Below are 14123 nucleotides of genomic sequence, written 5' to 3'. Positions count from 1 at the left end.
TTTTTACATTGATAACATGTTTAGACCGAAAATCATTGGGAACATAAATGAGGTAAAATAAACATTTTACCATGCTCAAAACTATCTTGTAATATAAATAGTGAAAAAAATCTAAGTTCACATTTTGAATTCAATATTGAAAAAAGTTAACATTTGAGTATGTAAATTTTAGAAGTCAATCTGAGAGTTCTAGTAAGCCACTTATAAAATAATGTGGCAATAGACTAAGTATGGAGGAAATTTTGTTGGTTTAAATCATAGGAAGGAACCCAACTTAACCTTTGAATTTTTGTTTTATACCTATAGGATTTAAAATATTAAAAATATTTCCTTGCTTTACTAGTGTATATTGTAATATGTTGTTCTTATGTCTTTTTTTTAAACAGATTTATCTTTGAGAATAATTTCATAAAAAAAAAATCTTTGAAGAAGCTACACCTCTCTCAGAACTCTGTCCCATTAAAAAACTGTTCCAACAATGATTACATCAGAGTTGCCAGTGTTACAGTGAGTATTATAGTTTTTTAACTATTTTCAATAGTATTGTTTCCAATTACATGTAAAACAAATTTTAACTTTTATATAAGTTCCAAAATTTTCTCCTTCCCTTCTTTATAAAAGAGTAAGCAATTTGATATAGTTTTTATATAGTCATGTAAAGTATTTCCAAATTGTCATGGCTGTAAAAGAAGAGAAAGACAAAGAAGGAAAAAGTTATGAAAAAAAGGAAATTGAAAACAGCATGCATGCTTTGATCACCAGAGTCCATAAGTTCTTTCTCTGGATGTGGATGACTTTTTCCATCATGAGCCCCCATTGTACTTGTCTTAGATTACTGTATTGCTGAGAAGAGAGAAGTCATTTATAGTTAATCATCACATAGTATATTACTGATATGATCTGTGTACAATGTTTTTCTGGTTCTGCTCATTTGACTTTGCTCACTTGACTCACATGACTTCATATGTGCCTTATCACAACTCTGAAATCTGACTGCTTTTAGTGTCTTATAGCACAATAGTGTTCCATCACATTCATATACAACATTCCTTCAGCCATTCCCCAATTGATGAGTATCCATCAATTTCCAGTTTTTTGCCAACACAAAAAAGAGCTTCCTGTAAATATTTTTGTACTTGTAGATTCTTTCCTCTTTTTTTTTAATCATCTCTTTGGAATGTATACCTCATAGTATTGTTGTTGTGTCAGAGGATATGCACAGTTTGGTTGCCCTTTGAGTATAGTTCAGTTTTTGTATTTTAAATGAAGTAACTGTTAAAAACAATCATGTTAAATTCAAAGTATTGCCTATTTTAAAAAGTATTTTTATTGAATAAAAGTGGCTGAATTATATGCCTTAGTATTGGGCTTCTTAGTGAGGAAGATCTATTTTTGAATCCTGCTTTTAACTTAAAATATTTTCAAAAATTATTTTTATTTATTTATTTATTTATTTTTATTTATTTCATTAAATATTTCTCAATTACATGTAAAAAAAATAGCAATCATTTAAAAGATTTGGAATCCCAGATTCTCTCATCACTTCTTGCTCCTGATGGCAAACAATTTAATTTCAGTAATACGTGTTAGTTCATGCAAAAAAAAATTTCCATATTAGCCATGTTGCAAAACGAAAAACCAAAATAAAACAGGATAAAGATTTTTATTTTAGAATGTTATACATTAGTTTACATTCAATGTTCATAATTTTTCTCTCTGGGAGTTGCATAGTATTTTTTATCACAGGTCCTTTGGACAGTTGTCTTGGATTATTATTGTTTTGATCAAATTCTCTATGTCTTTCACAATTGATCAGCCATACAATATTGCTGTCATTGTGTTTGCTGTTCTTATGGTTCTGCTCATTTTATTTTGTATTAAAGCATCTTGTTCATAATTTCTTATAGTATAGTAGTATTCTTTCAGAATCATATATTACAACTTGTTGAACCATTTCCCAGATGATGCTGCCTCTTAACATCTGACAACAATGTTGCCACAGGAATAAAAACCATAGTACCCCTTAGTCTTGTTTTAAAGTTCAAATAAAACAGTGTATGTGAGGTCCGTTAGAAACCTCAATGTCACCATATAAATAAATATCTTGCAGTTTTTATTATTAGAATTGTGGTTTGTTCACCTTTTTTTTTTTTTTTTTTTTTTTTTAAATATATTTACTTGTCTTCTGGCTTGTTGAAAGTATTAGGTTAGGCAACACTTCCCCCACAATAGTGTCTGTCAAAATGGCTAGCCATAGAGACTCCAGCACCAACTTTATCAGAAAGGCTCTCTTCTTAAAGGCAGCTAATCTGTACTTGAAAAGAGCAAGGTGAACTTTTTCTTATGCTTGTTCTTTTGGGGGCTGATGTTAAGACTTGTTCTTTGTCTTCCTGGCACCATCCCAGAGCCTCAGGACAAGATGAAGAGTGAACTACTTCTGAATGTTGTAGTCAGACATCAAAATCAATCTTTGTTGATCCAGGGGAATACCTTTTTTATCTTGTACCTAAGTCTTAACATTTTCAATAGTATTGGATGGTTCGACCTCATGATGATGGTGGTCCCCATGAAAGGCTTCACAAAAATCTGCATTGTAGTACTGGGTTCACCCCCTGTTGATCTGAAAGAGAGTTCATTGTTAGAATTGTTAAACAGAATTTTTCATAATTATATACTTAAATTTTCTCTCCATATTTAATTTTTATAATCTAAACTTTCATCTGTTTCAGTTGAAAGATATAACTAGCTATATCTGCAGTTATTTTCTCTATAAAGTAAAATGCTGTCCTAAGGATAAATTTAATGAGAATGAATGTCTAAATGTAGCAATTATGCTTGGGCTTATTAAACACATAGCTATTTTCTGTCATCTCCCCAATGCCTAAGGGCATGTGTGTGTGGGGTGTGTGTGTGTGTGTGTGTGTGTGTGTGTGTGTGTGGTTGTGAAATGATAGCAAACATAGCTAAAAAACCTTTCCTTAATAAAGTTTAGATTACCTTAGTTGTGATAATGTTTAGAATCTTAAGGATTTACTAATATTTGAATCAGTTTCAGACCCTACTGGGTCTCTGCCCTCAAGAAGTTTATAGTCTTATTGATTTTTGATACATTTTGCATGGTATATTGGGGACACTAAATTACAAAAAGAAGATTGTGGGTATTATCACTCAAATTAGAAATAGTAATAATAATAATAATAAACACTTGGCAAGAGACCTAATTAAGTGAAGTTTTGCCAAGGCCAATTGAAAATGGAAATAGAATAAAAGCAACAAACCAGAAGAAAAGTGGAAAAATTGTACTATGATTTTGATAATAAATTCTTTGCTATACCATGAAAAATAATGGAGCCAGCAAGTCATGACTTTTCCCATTTTGAGTGTAATAGCCAGTGGAGATTTGTTAATGAAAAATATCAGGAGTAGTGGTAACAATCTCAGTAGCAGCTGCTGAAGTGATAGCCCAGGGGTAAACTTTGTTGCTTATTGTTTATGGTTACTAAGCACACTAATATGATATGATTCAGTCAACATCTTGAGTTTCTGATAAAACATTTATTTCCCTTAAAAAAAAAATATCAGGTTGACCTGTACCTCGATATGATTTGATTCTACTATATATAGAAAAGAGATAGCAAAATTCAGTTTCAAAAGAGATGATGACATGATATTTTTTACAGTAGTCATGTATTATTTCTTGAATAAGTAAAACGTTGTAGAAGTTTGGTAGAGATAAAAAGAATTTAAAATGAGACTTAATTACCTATATTTACTTTATTATATTATTATTTAGATGCATACTTCATCCTCATCTTATCTACTTTTCTTCCTGCATTTGTATGTTGTTTCCATTTGGTATTTGTTATGAAAATCCCCAGTATTTATAGGCTATAGTTAATAATCTTTTAAAATTGAAATTTTAAACTGATTAACTACTTAAGATATTTTCATGGTTTCTTCATTTCTAGGTGGTGAATAATGTGGGTGCTTTTTATGTTTTTATTTTTTTTCTTTCTCATTTTATAATTCTATAATATCTTTTCATATCAGTGCTTCCTTTCAGTGCCAAATTGAGAATTTTATGTTTGTTCCTGGGGGCAATAGGGAGCCACTAGAATTTATGGAGTCTGGGAGTAGCATGATCAGAGTTGTATTTCAAGAAAATAACTTTGATAAATCTGCCTAATGGATAAATTGTAATAGGTATGTGTATGTAATTAGGGCTATACCAGAATGGTGGCTGTTTGAGTTGAGAGAAATAGGAATAATGTAATGAAGGTAGAATTGTCAGATTGGATATGTGGATAAGAAGGATGACATTGAGGTATAAGCTTGAATGATTGAGAACATGCTGGTACTTTTGATTTATTTTTATTTTTGAGATCTTTTTGCGTTACCCAGCCTGCAATGTCCAAGTTGTAAATGGTGATACATACTTTTATTTGTAGCTCAAAAGAGAGATTAGAGCTAGGTAGGGAGATCTGTGACTACTCTGCATAAAAATTATAATTTAACTCTTGGGAGGTGATAAGATCATTTAACAAGAGAAAGGGGACCTGGACTGAACCTTTGAAATCACTCCTGATTACTACTGAGTATTTCTTATTTGAATATACAGTAAAAGAAGATTGAGAGAAATTACTTAGGGAGAAGAGGAAAATAACAGTTTTAGAAAAGCATAGAAAAAAGAAATGATTTAACAAGAGAAAGTGTCGTGTTCTACAGATAAACTACAAAGGATGTGGATTTGAGAAAAGGCCATTAAATTTGGCCACTTAAGAAATCATTAATAACCTTGAAGAGTTTTACTTGAATGATAAGGTCAGAAGCCAGATTGCAGAGGATTTAGAAGCAAATAAGAGGAAGTGGATATATACCCATTGTGAAATGTTTTCTCAGAAAGTTTAGTTGAGAAGGGAAGGAGAAATAGACTAGATTAGACCTGTTTTCACTGATAGTCACTATTGCTGAGACTGGGTACAGATAAACTAAGATGCAGTCAATGGGGCTGTTACTTGATTTGATCTTTCTGGAACACAATTTGGAATTATGTTAAAAATAAAGTCACAAAAGTGTTCACACAATTTAGCCAAGAAATCCAGTGTTAAACATGAAAAGGTAAAAGACACAATTCATATCATTGTATGTGGTAACAAAAAACTGGAGAAATACACATTAATTGAAGAATGGCTAGCAAGTTGTTATACATAATGTAATAGAATATTACGTAGGGCTCCATATCAAATCATAATTATGAAGAATTTGGGGAAGCATGTTAAGAGTTAAATGAACTAAATCGCAGACAAAATAAATAGAATTAATATAATTTTTCAAACTCATTACCACAGGGAATACCCAAGATGTCTGAGTAAGTCAGGAACATGCCCAACCTCTCCCCTAAACCTCTCCAAATTTTTTTTAAATGATTATAAACAAATTTTAGAGCATCAGAACACCCCAAAAGACAGAATAGAACATTTCCCAGCTGAAGTCAACTTAGAAGGTGAGCAGAAAAAGTCTCTGGAACCAGAGTGGGAGTCCAGCACACAATTCCAGTGTTAACTGCACCAGTGTAGCCCCAGCCCCAGATTTCCCCAGCATCAGCAAAGCAGGATCTCTGAATCAACAACACTTCTGGAGGCTTCTGGATCTCTCAGCCCAGGGATACCAGGGAGGACTCAAAGTCATGGGAGAGGATTCGTGGCAGTGGGTAGGAGTCCATGGCAATGAACAGTTCCAGCACAGACTACACCAGCAAGGCGTCAGTCCCAAGCCATAATACTACATCTTACAGCTATAGTGGGATTGGGACACTCCTAAAAATTCAATGTCAGAAAAGAGTGTTGTGGTCAGATTCTTAGAAAAAGGTCTGAAAGCAGCTGCATGAAGTCCCTGAAGCTTGGGACAGTACACCCTGCACTGTGGAAAAGGGAGTCCTTCCCTCCCTCCTCTCCCCTCCCCTCTCCTGACCTCCCCTTCCTTTCATTTTTATTATAGCTTTTTTTTTTTTTTTTAACAAGATATATGCATGGGTAATTTTTCAGCATTGACAATTGGAAAAGCTTTTGTTCCAACTTTTCCCCTCCTTCCCCCCACCCCTTCCCCCAGATGGCAGGTTGAACAGTACATGTTAAGTGTGTTAGAGTATAAGTTAAATACAATATATGTATACATGTCCATGCAGTTATTTTGCTGTACAAAAAGATTTGGACTTTGAAATAGTATACAATTAGCCTGTGAAGGAAATAAAAAATGCAGGTGGACAAAAAGAGAGGGATTGGGAATTCTATGTAGTGGTTCATAGTCATCTCCCAAAGTTCTTTTGCTGGGTGTAGCTGTTTCAATTCATTACTGCTCTATTGGAATTGATTTGGTTCATCTCATTGTTGAAGAGGTCCACGTCCATCAGAATTGATCATCATATGCTATTGTTGAAGTATATAATGAGCTCCTGGTCCTGCTCATTTCATTCAGCATCAGTTCATGTAAGTCTCTCCAGGCCTTTCTGAAATCATCCTGCTGGTCATTTCTTATAGAACAATAATATTCTATAATATTCATATACCACAGTTTATTCAAATATTTTCCAATTTCCAGTTTCTGGCCACTACAAAGAGAGGGCTGCCACAAACATTCGTGCACATACAGGTCCTTTTCCCTTCTTTAAAATCTCTTTGGAATATGAGCCCAATAGTAACACTGCTGGATCAAAGGGTATGCACAATTTGATAACTTTTTGAGCATAATTCCAAATTGCTCTCCAGAATGGAGAGTTATTCACAATTCTATCAACAATGTATCAGTGTCCAGTTTTCCCACATCCCCTCCAACATTCAGCATTATCTTACCCTGTCATTCTAGCCAATCTGACAAGTGTGTAGTGGTATCTCAGAGTTGTCTTAATTTGCATTTCTCTGATTAATAATTACTTGGAACATCTTTTCATATGGCTAGAAAGTTTCAATTTCTTCATCTGAGAATTATCTGTTCATATAATTTGATCATTTGGATCAATTGGAGAATGGCTTGATTTCTTATAAATTAGAGTTAATTCTCTATATATTTTGGAAATGAGGCCTTTATCAGAACCTTTGACCATAAAAATGTTTTCACACTTTATTGTTTCCCTTATAATCTTGTCTGCATTAATTTTGTTTGTACAAAAGTTTTTCAATTTGATATAATCAAAATTTTCTATTTTGTGATCAATAATGATCTCTTGTTCCCCTTTATTCATAAACTCCTTCCTCTTCCACAGGTCTGAGGGGTAAACTATCCTATGTTCTTCTAATTTATTTATAATCTCATTCTTTATGCCTAGGTCATGAACCCATTTTGACCTTATCTTGGTGTACAGTGTTAAGTGCCTAATTTCTGCCATATTAATTTGCAATTTTCCCAACAATTTTTGTCACACAGTAACTTCTTATCCTAAAAGCTGGGGTCTTTAGATTTGTCAAACACTAGATTATTAAAGTTATTGACTGTTTTGTCCTTTGAACCTAACCTGTTCCACTGATCAACCAGTCTGTTTCTTAGCCAATACCAAATAGTTTTGGTAACTGCTGATTTATAATATAATTTTAGATCTAGTACAGCTAGGCCACCTTCATTTGATTTTTTTTTTTCTCATTAATTCCCTTGAAATTCTTGACCTTTTGTTTTTCCATATGAACTTTGTTATTTTTTTCTAGGTCATTAAAATAGTTTTTTGGGAGTCTGATTGGTATAGCGCTAAATAAATAGATTAGTTTAGGTAGTATTGTCATCTTTATTATATTTGAGAGGCATACTTTAACAAAGAGTTAAAAGCCAAGTAATAGGTTAGGAAAATGAGCAGACAACAAAAAAGTTTGTGACCATAGTAATTATGGTAACAAGGAAGATCAAAACATACATTCAGAAGATGGTAACACAGTTAAAGCATCTACATCCAAAGCATCCAGGAAAAATAAAAATTGGGCTCAGGCCATAGAAGAGCTTTTCAAAAGGGACTTTGAAAATCAAGTAAGAGAGATAGACGAAAAATTTGGGTAAAAACTGAAAGTGGTGTGAAAGGAAATACAAAAAGCTAATGAGGAGAAGAATACCTTAAGAAGCAAAATTGGCCAGTGGAGAAAGGAGGTACAAAAGCTCATGGAGGAAAATAATTCCTTAAAAATAGAATTGAGCAAATGGAAGCTAATACCTTTTTGAGAAATCAAGATACAATAAAGCTAAAAAAAAGAAAAAATAGAAAAATTGTGAAATATCTCAATCAAAAACACAAATGACTTGGAAAATAGATTCAAGAGACATAATTTTAAAATTACTGGTTTTCCTGAAACACTGTGGCCTTTTTCCCCCCTACTGCTTCCCCCTTAAAAAAAAAAAAAAAAAAAGAACCTGAACATCAACATTAAAGAAATTATCCAAGAAAATGGTCTTGATATTCTAGAACCAGAGAGTAAAATAGAAATTGAAAGAATCTACCAATCACTTCTTAAAAGTGATCCCAAAATGAAAACGTCCAGATATTTAAGCTAAATCCTGGAACTCCCACATCGTGGAGAAAATATTGCAAGCATCCAGAAAGAAACAATTCAAGTAGAGTGAAGTTGTACAGTTAAGATAACAAAAGATTTAGCAGCTTCCACATTGAAGGACTAGAGGGCTTGGAATATGGTATCCTGAAGAGCAGTGGAATTAGGATTGCCATCAAGAATCACCTACTCAGGAAAACTGAGTGAAATCCTTCAAAGAAAAAGGTGATCATTCAGTAAAACAAGATATTCTAGAATTTATGATGAAAGGGCCAGAACTGAATGGAAAATTTGATTTTCACATATAGGCCTCTGGAGAAGCATAAGGAGGTAATCAAGAAAGGGACTTTTAATAAGGTTTATCTGTTTACAGTATGACAAGTTACAAAGAGTAAATATAGACAGAGGACCCACCAGTATGTGTAGAGCATGAAGGAATAATATATTTTTTAAAAAATGATGAAATTAAGGGGTAAGAGAAGAATGTACTGGGAGAAAAGGAAATGAAGAAAGGGAATGGTACAAATTACCTGCCATAAAAAAAAAAAAAAGAGGCAAGAAAAAGCTTTTACAGTGGTGGAGAAAAGAGGGAGGAGAGGAAGAATGAGTGAATCTTATTCTCACCAGAGGAAATAACATACATATTCAAAAATTAAATTAAAACAAAGAGAGATAAAAAGAGAATGTTTTCATTTGTATGAAGATCCTATCCATACCTAGAGAAAAAACTGATTGTGTCTGAATACAGATGGAAGCATTCTCTTTTTATCTCTCTGTCTTTGTTTTAATTTAATTTTTCTTAAGGGTTTTTATTTCCACTCGGGTGGGAAGTCTTATGTTTTTTGTTTTTGTTTTTCCAAAATTGACTTTTATGGTGGGAAAAAAAGTTAAGAGTTAGAAAGCACCTTAGATGTCATTTTTTTAAGTTTCTAATTTTATTTTACTTTATTTTTTGAGTGCTGACAAGTTTTTTTGTTGAAGTTTTTTTTTTTAAATTTTTAAAACATAAAAGGGTAATTTTTCAACATTGACCTTTGCAAAACCTTGTATTCCGGTTTTTCTCTCTTTTCCCTCTACCTTCTGTTTTAGATGGCTAGTAATCCAATATATTTTAAACATGGTAAAAAATATGTATACATCCAATTTTAGACATACACATTTATATAATTATCTTGCTGAATAAAAAAAATCTGATAAAAAAGAAAGAAAACAAAATTCAAACAAACAACTAAAGAAGTGAAAATACGATTTTATTTCCCACATTCCTCTCTCTGGCTTTCATCACAACATCATTGGAATTGGATTCAATCATCTCATTGTTGGAAAGAGTCTCAAACATCTGAATTGATCATCATATAATCTTGTTGTTGCCATGTATAATGATCTCCTGGTTCTGCTCATTTTGCTTAGCATCAGTTCATGAAAGGCTTTCCAGGCTTCTGTCAAATCATCCTTCAGATCATTTCTAATGGAACAATAATATTCCATAACATTCATATATCATAACTTACTCAGTTTCCAGTTTCTTTCCACTAAAAAAAAAAGGGGCTGCCACAAACATATTTGCACATGTGGGTTCCTTTCCCTCCTTTATATAAGCCCAGTAGAAACACTGATGGATCAAAGGATATGCAGAGTATAATAGTCCTTTGGGCATAGTTCCAAATTGCCCTCCAGAATGGTTAGATCCGTTCACAGTTCCACCAACAATGTATCAGTGTCCCAGGTTTCCCACATCCCCTCCAACATTCGTCATTGTCTTTTCCTGCCATCTTTGCCAATCTGAGACATAGGTAGTGGTATCTCATAGGTGTCCTAATTTGCATTTCTCTGATCAATAGTGATTTGGAACACTCTTTCATATGACTAGAAATAGTTTCAATTTCTTCATCTGAAAATTGTCTGTTCATATCCTTTAACCATTTATCAATTGGAGAATGGCTTGAACTATTATAAATTTGAGTTAATTCTCTGTATATTTTAGAAATGAGGCCTTTATCAGAACCTTTGAGTTTAAAAATGTTTTCCCAATTTATTGATTCCCATCTAATCTTATGTGTATTGGTTTTGTTTGTATAAAAACTTTTTAACTTAATATAATCAACATTATCTATTTGGTGTTCATTAATGAGTTCCAGTTCTTCTTTGGTCACAAATTCCTGCCTCCACAGATCTGAGAGGTAAACTAGCCTTTGTTCTTCTAATTTGCTTATGATATCGCTCTTCATGTCTAAATCATGAACCCATTGGGTCAATGCCTAGTTTTTGCTATTCTAGTTTCCAATTTTCCCAGCAGTTTTTGTCAAATAATGAGTTCTTGTCCCAAAAGCTGGAGTCTTTGAGTTTATCAAACAGTAGATTATTATAGTCATTGACTATTTTGTCCTGTGAATCTAATCTATTCCACTAATTGACTACTTTATTTCTTAGTAACAAATGGTTTTGATGGCTGCTGTTTTATCATATAGTTTTAGGTCTGGCTTAGCTCAGCCACCTTTATTTCTATATTTTTTTTTCATTAATTCCCTTGACATTCTTGACTTTTTATTCTTCTAGATGAACTTTGTTATTTTTTTCTAGATCTGTAAAATAATTTCTGGGGAGTTTGATATGGCACTGAATAAGTAGATTAATTTAAATAGTGTTGTCATTTTTATTATATTAGCTTGACCTTCACATGAGCACTTGGTATTTTAACAATTGATTAGATCAGACTTTATTTGTGGAGAAAATGGTTTGTAGTTGTATTCATATAGCTTCTGATTTTGCCTTGATAGACAGATTCCTAAATATTTTATCGTATCGACAGTTATTTTGAATGGAATTTCTTTTTTTTAATCTCTTGCTCTGCTGTACTTTGTTAGTACGATATAAAAATGCTGATGATTTATTTGGATTTATTTAGTATCCTGCAACTTTGCTAAAGTTGTGAATTGTTTCTTGTAGTTTTTTAAGTTGATTTTCTAGTATTCCTTTAATTTCTTTTTCTTCTCTTATTGCCAAAACTAACATTTCTAATACAATATTAAATAGCAATAGTGATAATGGGCAACCTTGATTCACTCCTGATCTTAGTGGCAATGATTTTAGTTTGTTCCCATTACATATGATATTTGCTGATGGTTTTAAATAAATGCTATTGATCATTTTAAGGAAAACTCCATTTATTCCTATACTTTCTAGTGCTTTTAGTAGGAATGGGTGTTGGGTTTTATCATATGCTTTTTCTGCATTTATTGAGATCATCATTTGATTTTTCTATTTTGGTTTTTCAAATAGTGAATTATGCTAATACATTTCCTAATATTGAATAACCCTGCATTCCTGGCATAGATCCTACTTGGTCATGGTATATTATCCTGGGCATAACTTTCTGAAGTGTCTTTGCTAATATTTTATTTAAGAATTTTGCATCCATATGCATTAGGGAAATTGGTCTATAATTTTCTTTCTCTGTTTTCACCCTACTTGCTTTAGGTATCAGCACCATATCTATGTCATAAAAGGAATTTGGTCAGACTCCTTTGCCCATTTTTTCAAATAATTTGTATTGTATTGGAATTGTTCTTTAAATGTTTGTAGAACTCACATGTAAATCCATCTGGCCCTGGATTTTTTTTTTTAGGGATTTGATTAATAGTTTGTTCTATTTCTTTCTCTAAAATGGGACTATTTAAATAATTTATTTCCTCTTCTATATTTTTATGGGTATTCCTCCATTTCACTTAGATCATCAAATTTATTGATATAGTTGGCCAAAATAACTCCTAATTGTTGCTCTAAATTCATTTTCGTTGGTGGAAAGTTCTCCTTTTTCATTTTTGAGACTTAATGATTTGATTTTCTTCTTTCCTTTTTATAATCAAATTAACTAAAGGTTTATTTCTTTTGTTGTTGTTTTTCCTTCATAAAACCAACTCTTAGTTTTATTTATTAATTCAATAGTTTTCTTGCTTTCACTTTTATTATTCTTCCCTTTTATTTTCAGAATTTTAAATTGGGGGGTTTTAATTTCTTTTTCTCAGTTTTTTTCATTGCAAGCTCAATTTACTGATGTTTTCTTTCTCTATTTTATGCAGGTAAGCATCTAGAGATATAAAATTTCCCCTAATAACCACATTGGCTGCATCACACAAATTTTAGTATGTTGTCTCATTATTGTCATTCTCTTGAATGAAATTATTGTTTGTGCTTATGATTTGTTATTTTACCCATTCATTCTTTATTATTAGATTATTTAGTTTCCAATTAAATTTTTTTTCTACTTTTCCCTGGCCTTTTAATGCAAGTAATTTTTATTGTATTATGAGCTGAAAAAATGCATTTACGATAGTAATGCCTTTCTGCATTTGATTTTTGCCCTAATATATGGCTATCATGCCTAACTTTTCTAAAATTCTATTTACCTCCTTAAGTTTTCTTATTTATTTTGTAGTTCTTTTTTTCCCCTTCATTAAAGATTTTATTTTTCAAAACCTTTGCATGGACAATTACTCACCATTAGCCAAACCTTGTGTTTCAGTTTTTCCCCACTTTCCCTACTCTCTCTGCTAGATGGCAAATAGTTTAATATAAGTAAAACATGGTAGAAATATATGTTAAATCCAATATATGCATACATATTTATACAATTATCTTGCTGTACAAGAAAAATCAAATCAGACCAGAAAAAAAAAAGAAGGAAAATAAAATCCAAGCAAACAACATTAAGAAGAGTAAAAATGCCATGTTGTAAACCATACTTCAGTTCCCACAATCCTCTTTCTGGATATAGATGGCTCTCTTCATCACTAAACAATTTGGACTGGTCAGAATCATCTCATTGCTGTAGATTCTTGCATGGATCTCACACTGCCCTGGGACTGTGCATTGCCTTCTCTCAACCTGCCTCCATCCCTCCGTGCCTGATTGAAACAGATCTTTTCTGAAGATCTTTCAAAATATCTTCTGCTGGAAATTTGTTGCATTTTAAATATTTGTGGGTTCTATTGCTGCAAAAGTGATTCAGAGGCATAATTTGCTGTTAATTTAAGGGATGTGGGGAAAGCTCAGAAAAAGGAATGTCTCCTCTTTGCTATTTTGGCTCTGCTCCTCCAAATTTCTCATTTTATATGTGAGAAATTTTGAGATTGGAGATAACAAGTAATTTGTCTCAGATCACACTACTTAAATAATTGAGGTAGGTTTATAGCCAGTTTCCTTGGTTCTTGAAATGCTTTTCCCCCATTTTTTGTTCTTTGATAAAAGAAGCATCTCATTGGATCAGGATCAGGAATAATAGTTGGAAATAAAAGCTGTGTATTAAACAATTTTTAATATTTGCATGTAAGAATTTCTCATTTATTTTTAAGTAAAGGGTAGTTATTGAACTACTTTTGTGTCCAGGAAAGGAGGGGTAGCATGATAAAATAGGTATTTTAATAAAGTTAACTTACCATTTGTGTGTAGGATAGGTTTTTAGGTAGTGATAGATTGTTAACATTGACACCTATAAGAATTTTATCGCTGTGATTTGATGGAAACTTGTAATGAGTTTGGTATAGAGGATTGGAAAGGAAGTGCATAGACAAGTTCTGCAAAGAACAAATGTAGAGTTTAATT

The 14123-nt window shown here is 32.3% G+C and overlaps 1 protein-coding gene across 1 annotated transcript in view; it reads left to right on the top strand.

Annotated features, from left to right (window-relative positions):
- The first annotated feature begins 365 nt into the window (after positions 1-365).
- The window catches only part of STAG1 (stromal antigen 1), a 202059-nt gene continuing 188301 nt past the window's right edge, over positions 366-14123 (top strand). Inside the window, exon 1 of the mRNA XM_031959783.1 lies at positions 366-507. Within this exon, the coding sequence (XP_031815643.1) occupies positions 479-507 (29 nt within the window). The 5' untranslated portion in view covers positions 366-478. The remainder of the gene's footprint in view (positions 508-14123) is intronic.

This window comes from Sarcophilus harrisii, chromosome 3 (genome assembly GCF_902635505.1).
Source record: "Sarcophilus harrisii chromosome 3, mSarHar1.11, whole genome shotgun sequence".
Classification (NCBI taxonomy): Eukaryota; Metazoa; Chordata; class Mammalia; order Dasyuromorphia; family Dasyuridae; genus Sarcophilus; species Sarcophilus harrisii.
The sequence above is the reverse complement of the archived record's forward strand: the minus strand, read 5'-3'. Positions and strand labels throughout refer to the sequence as shown.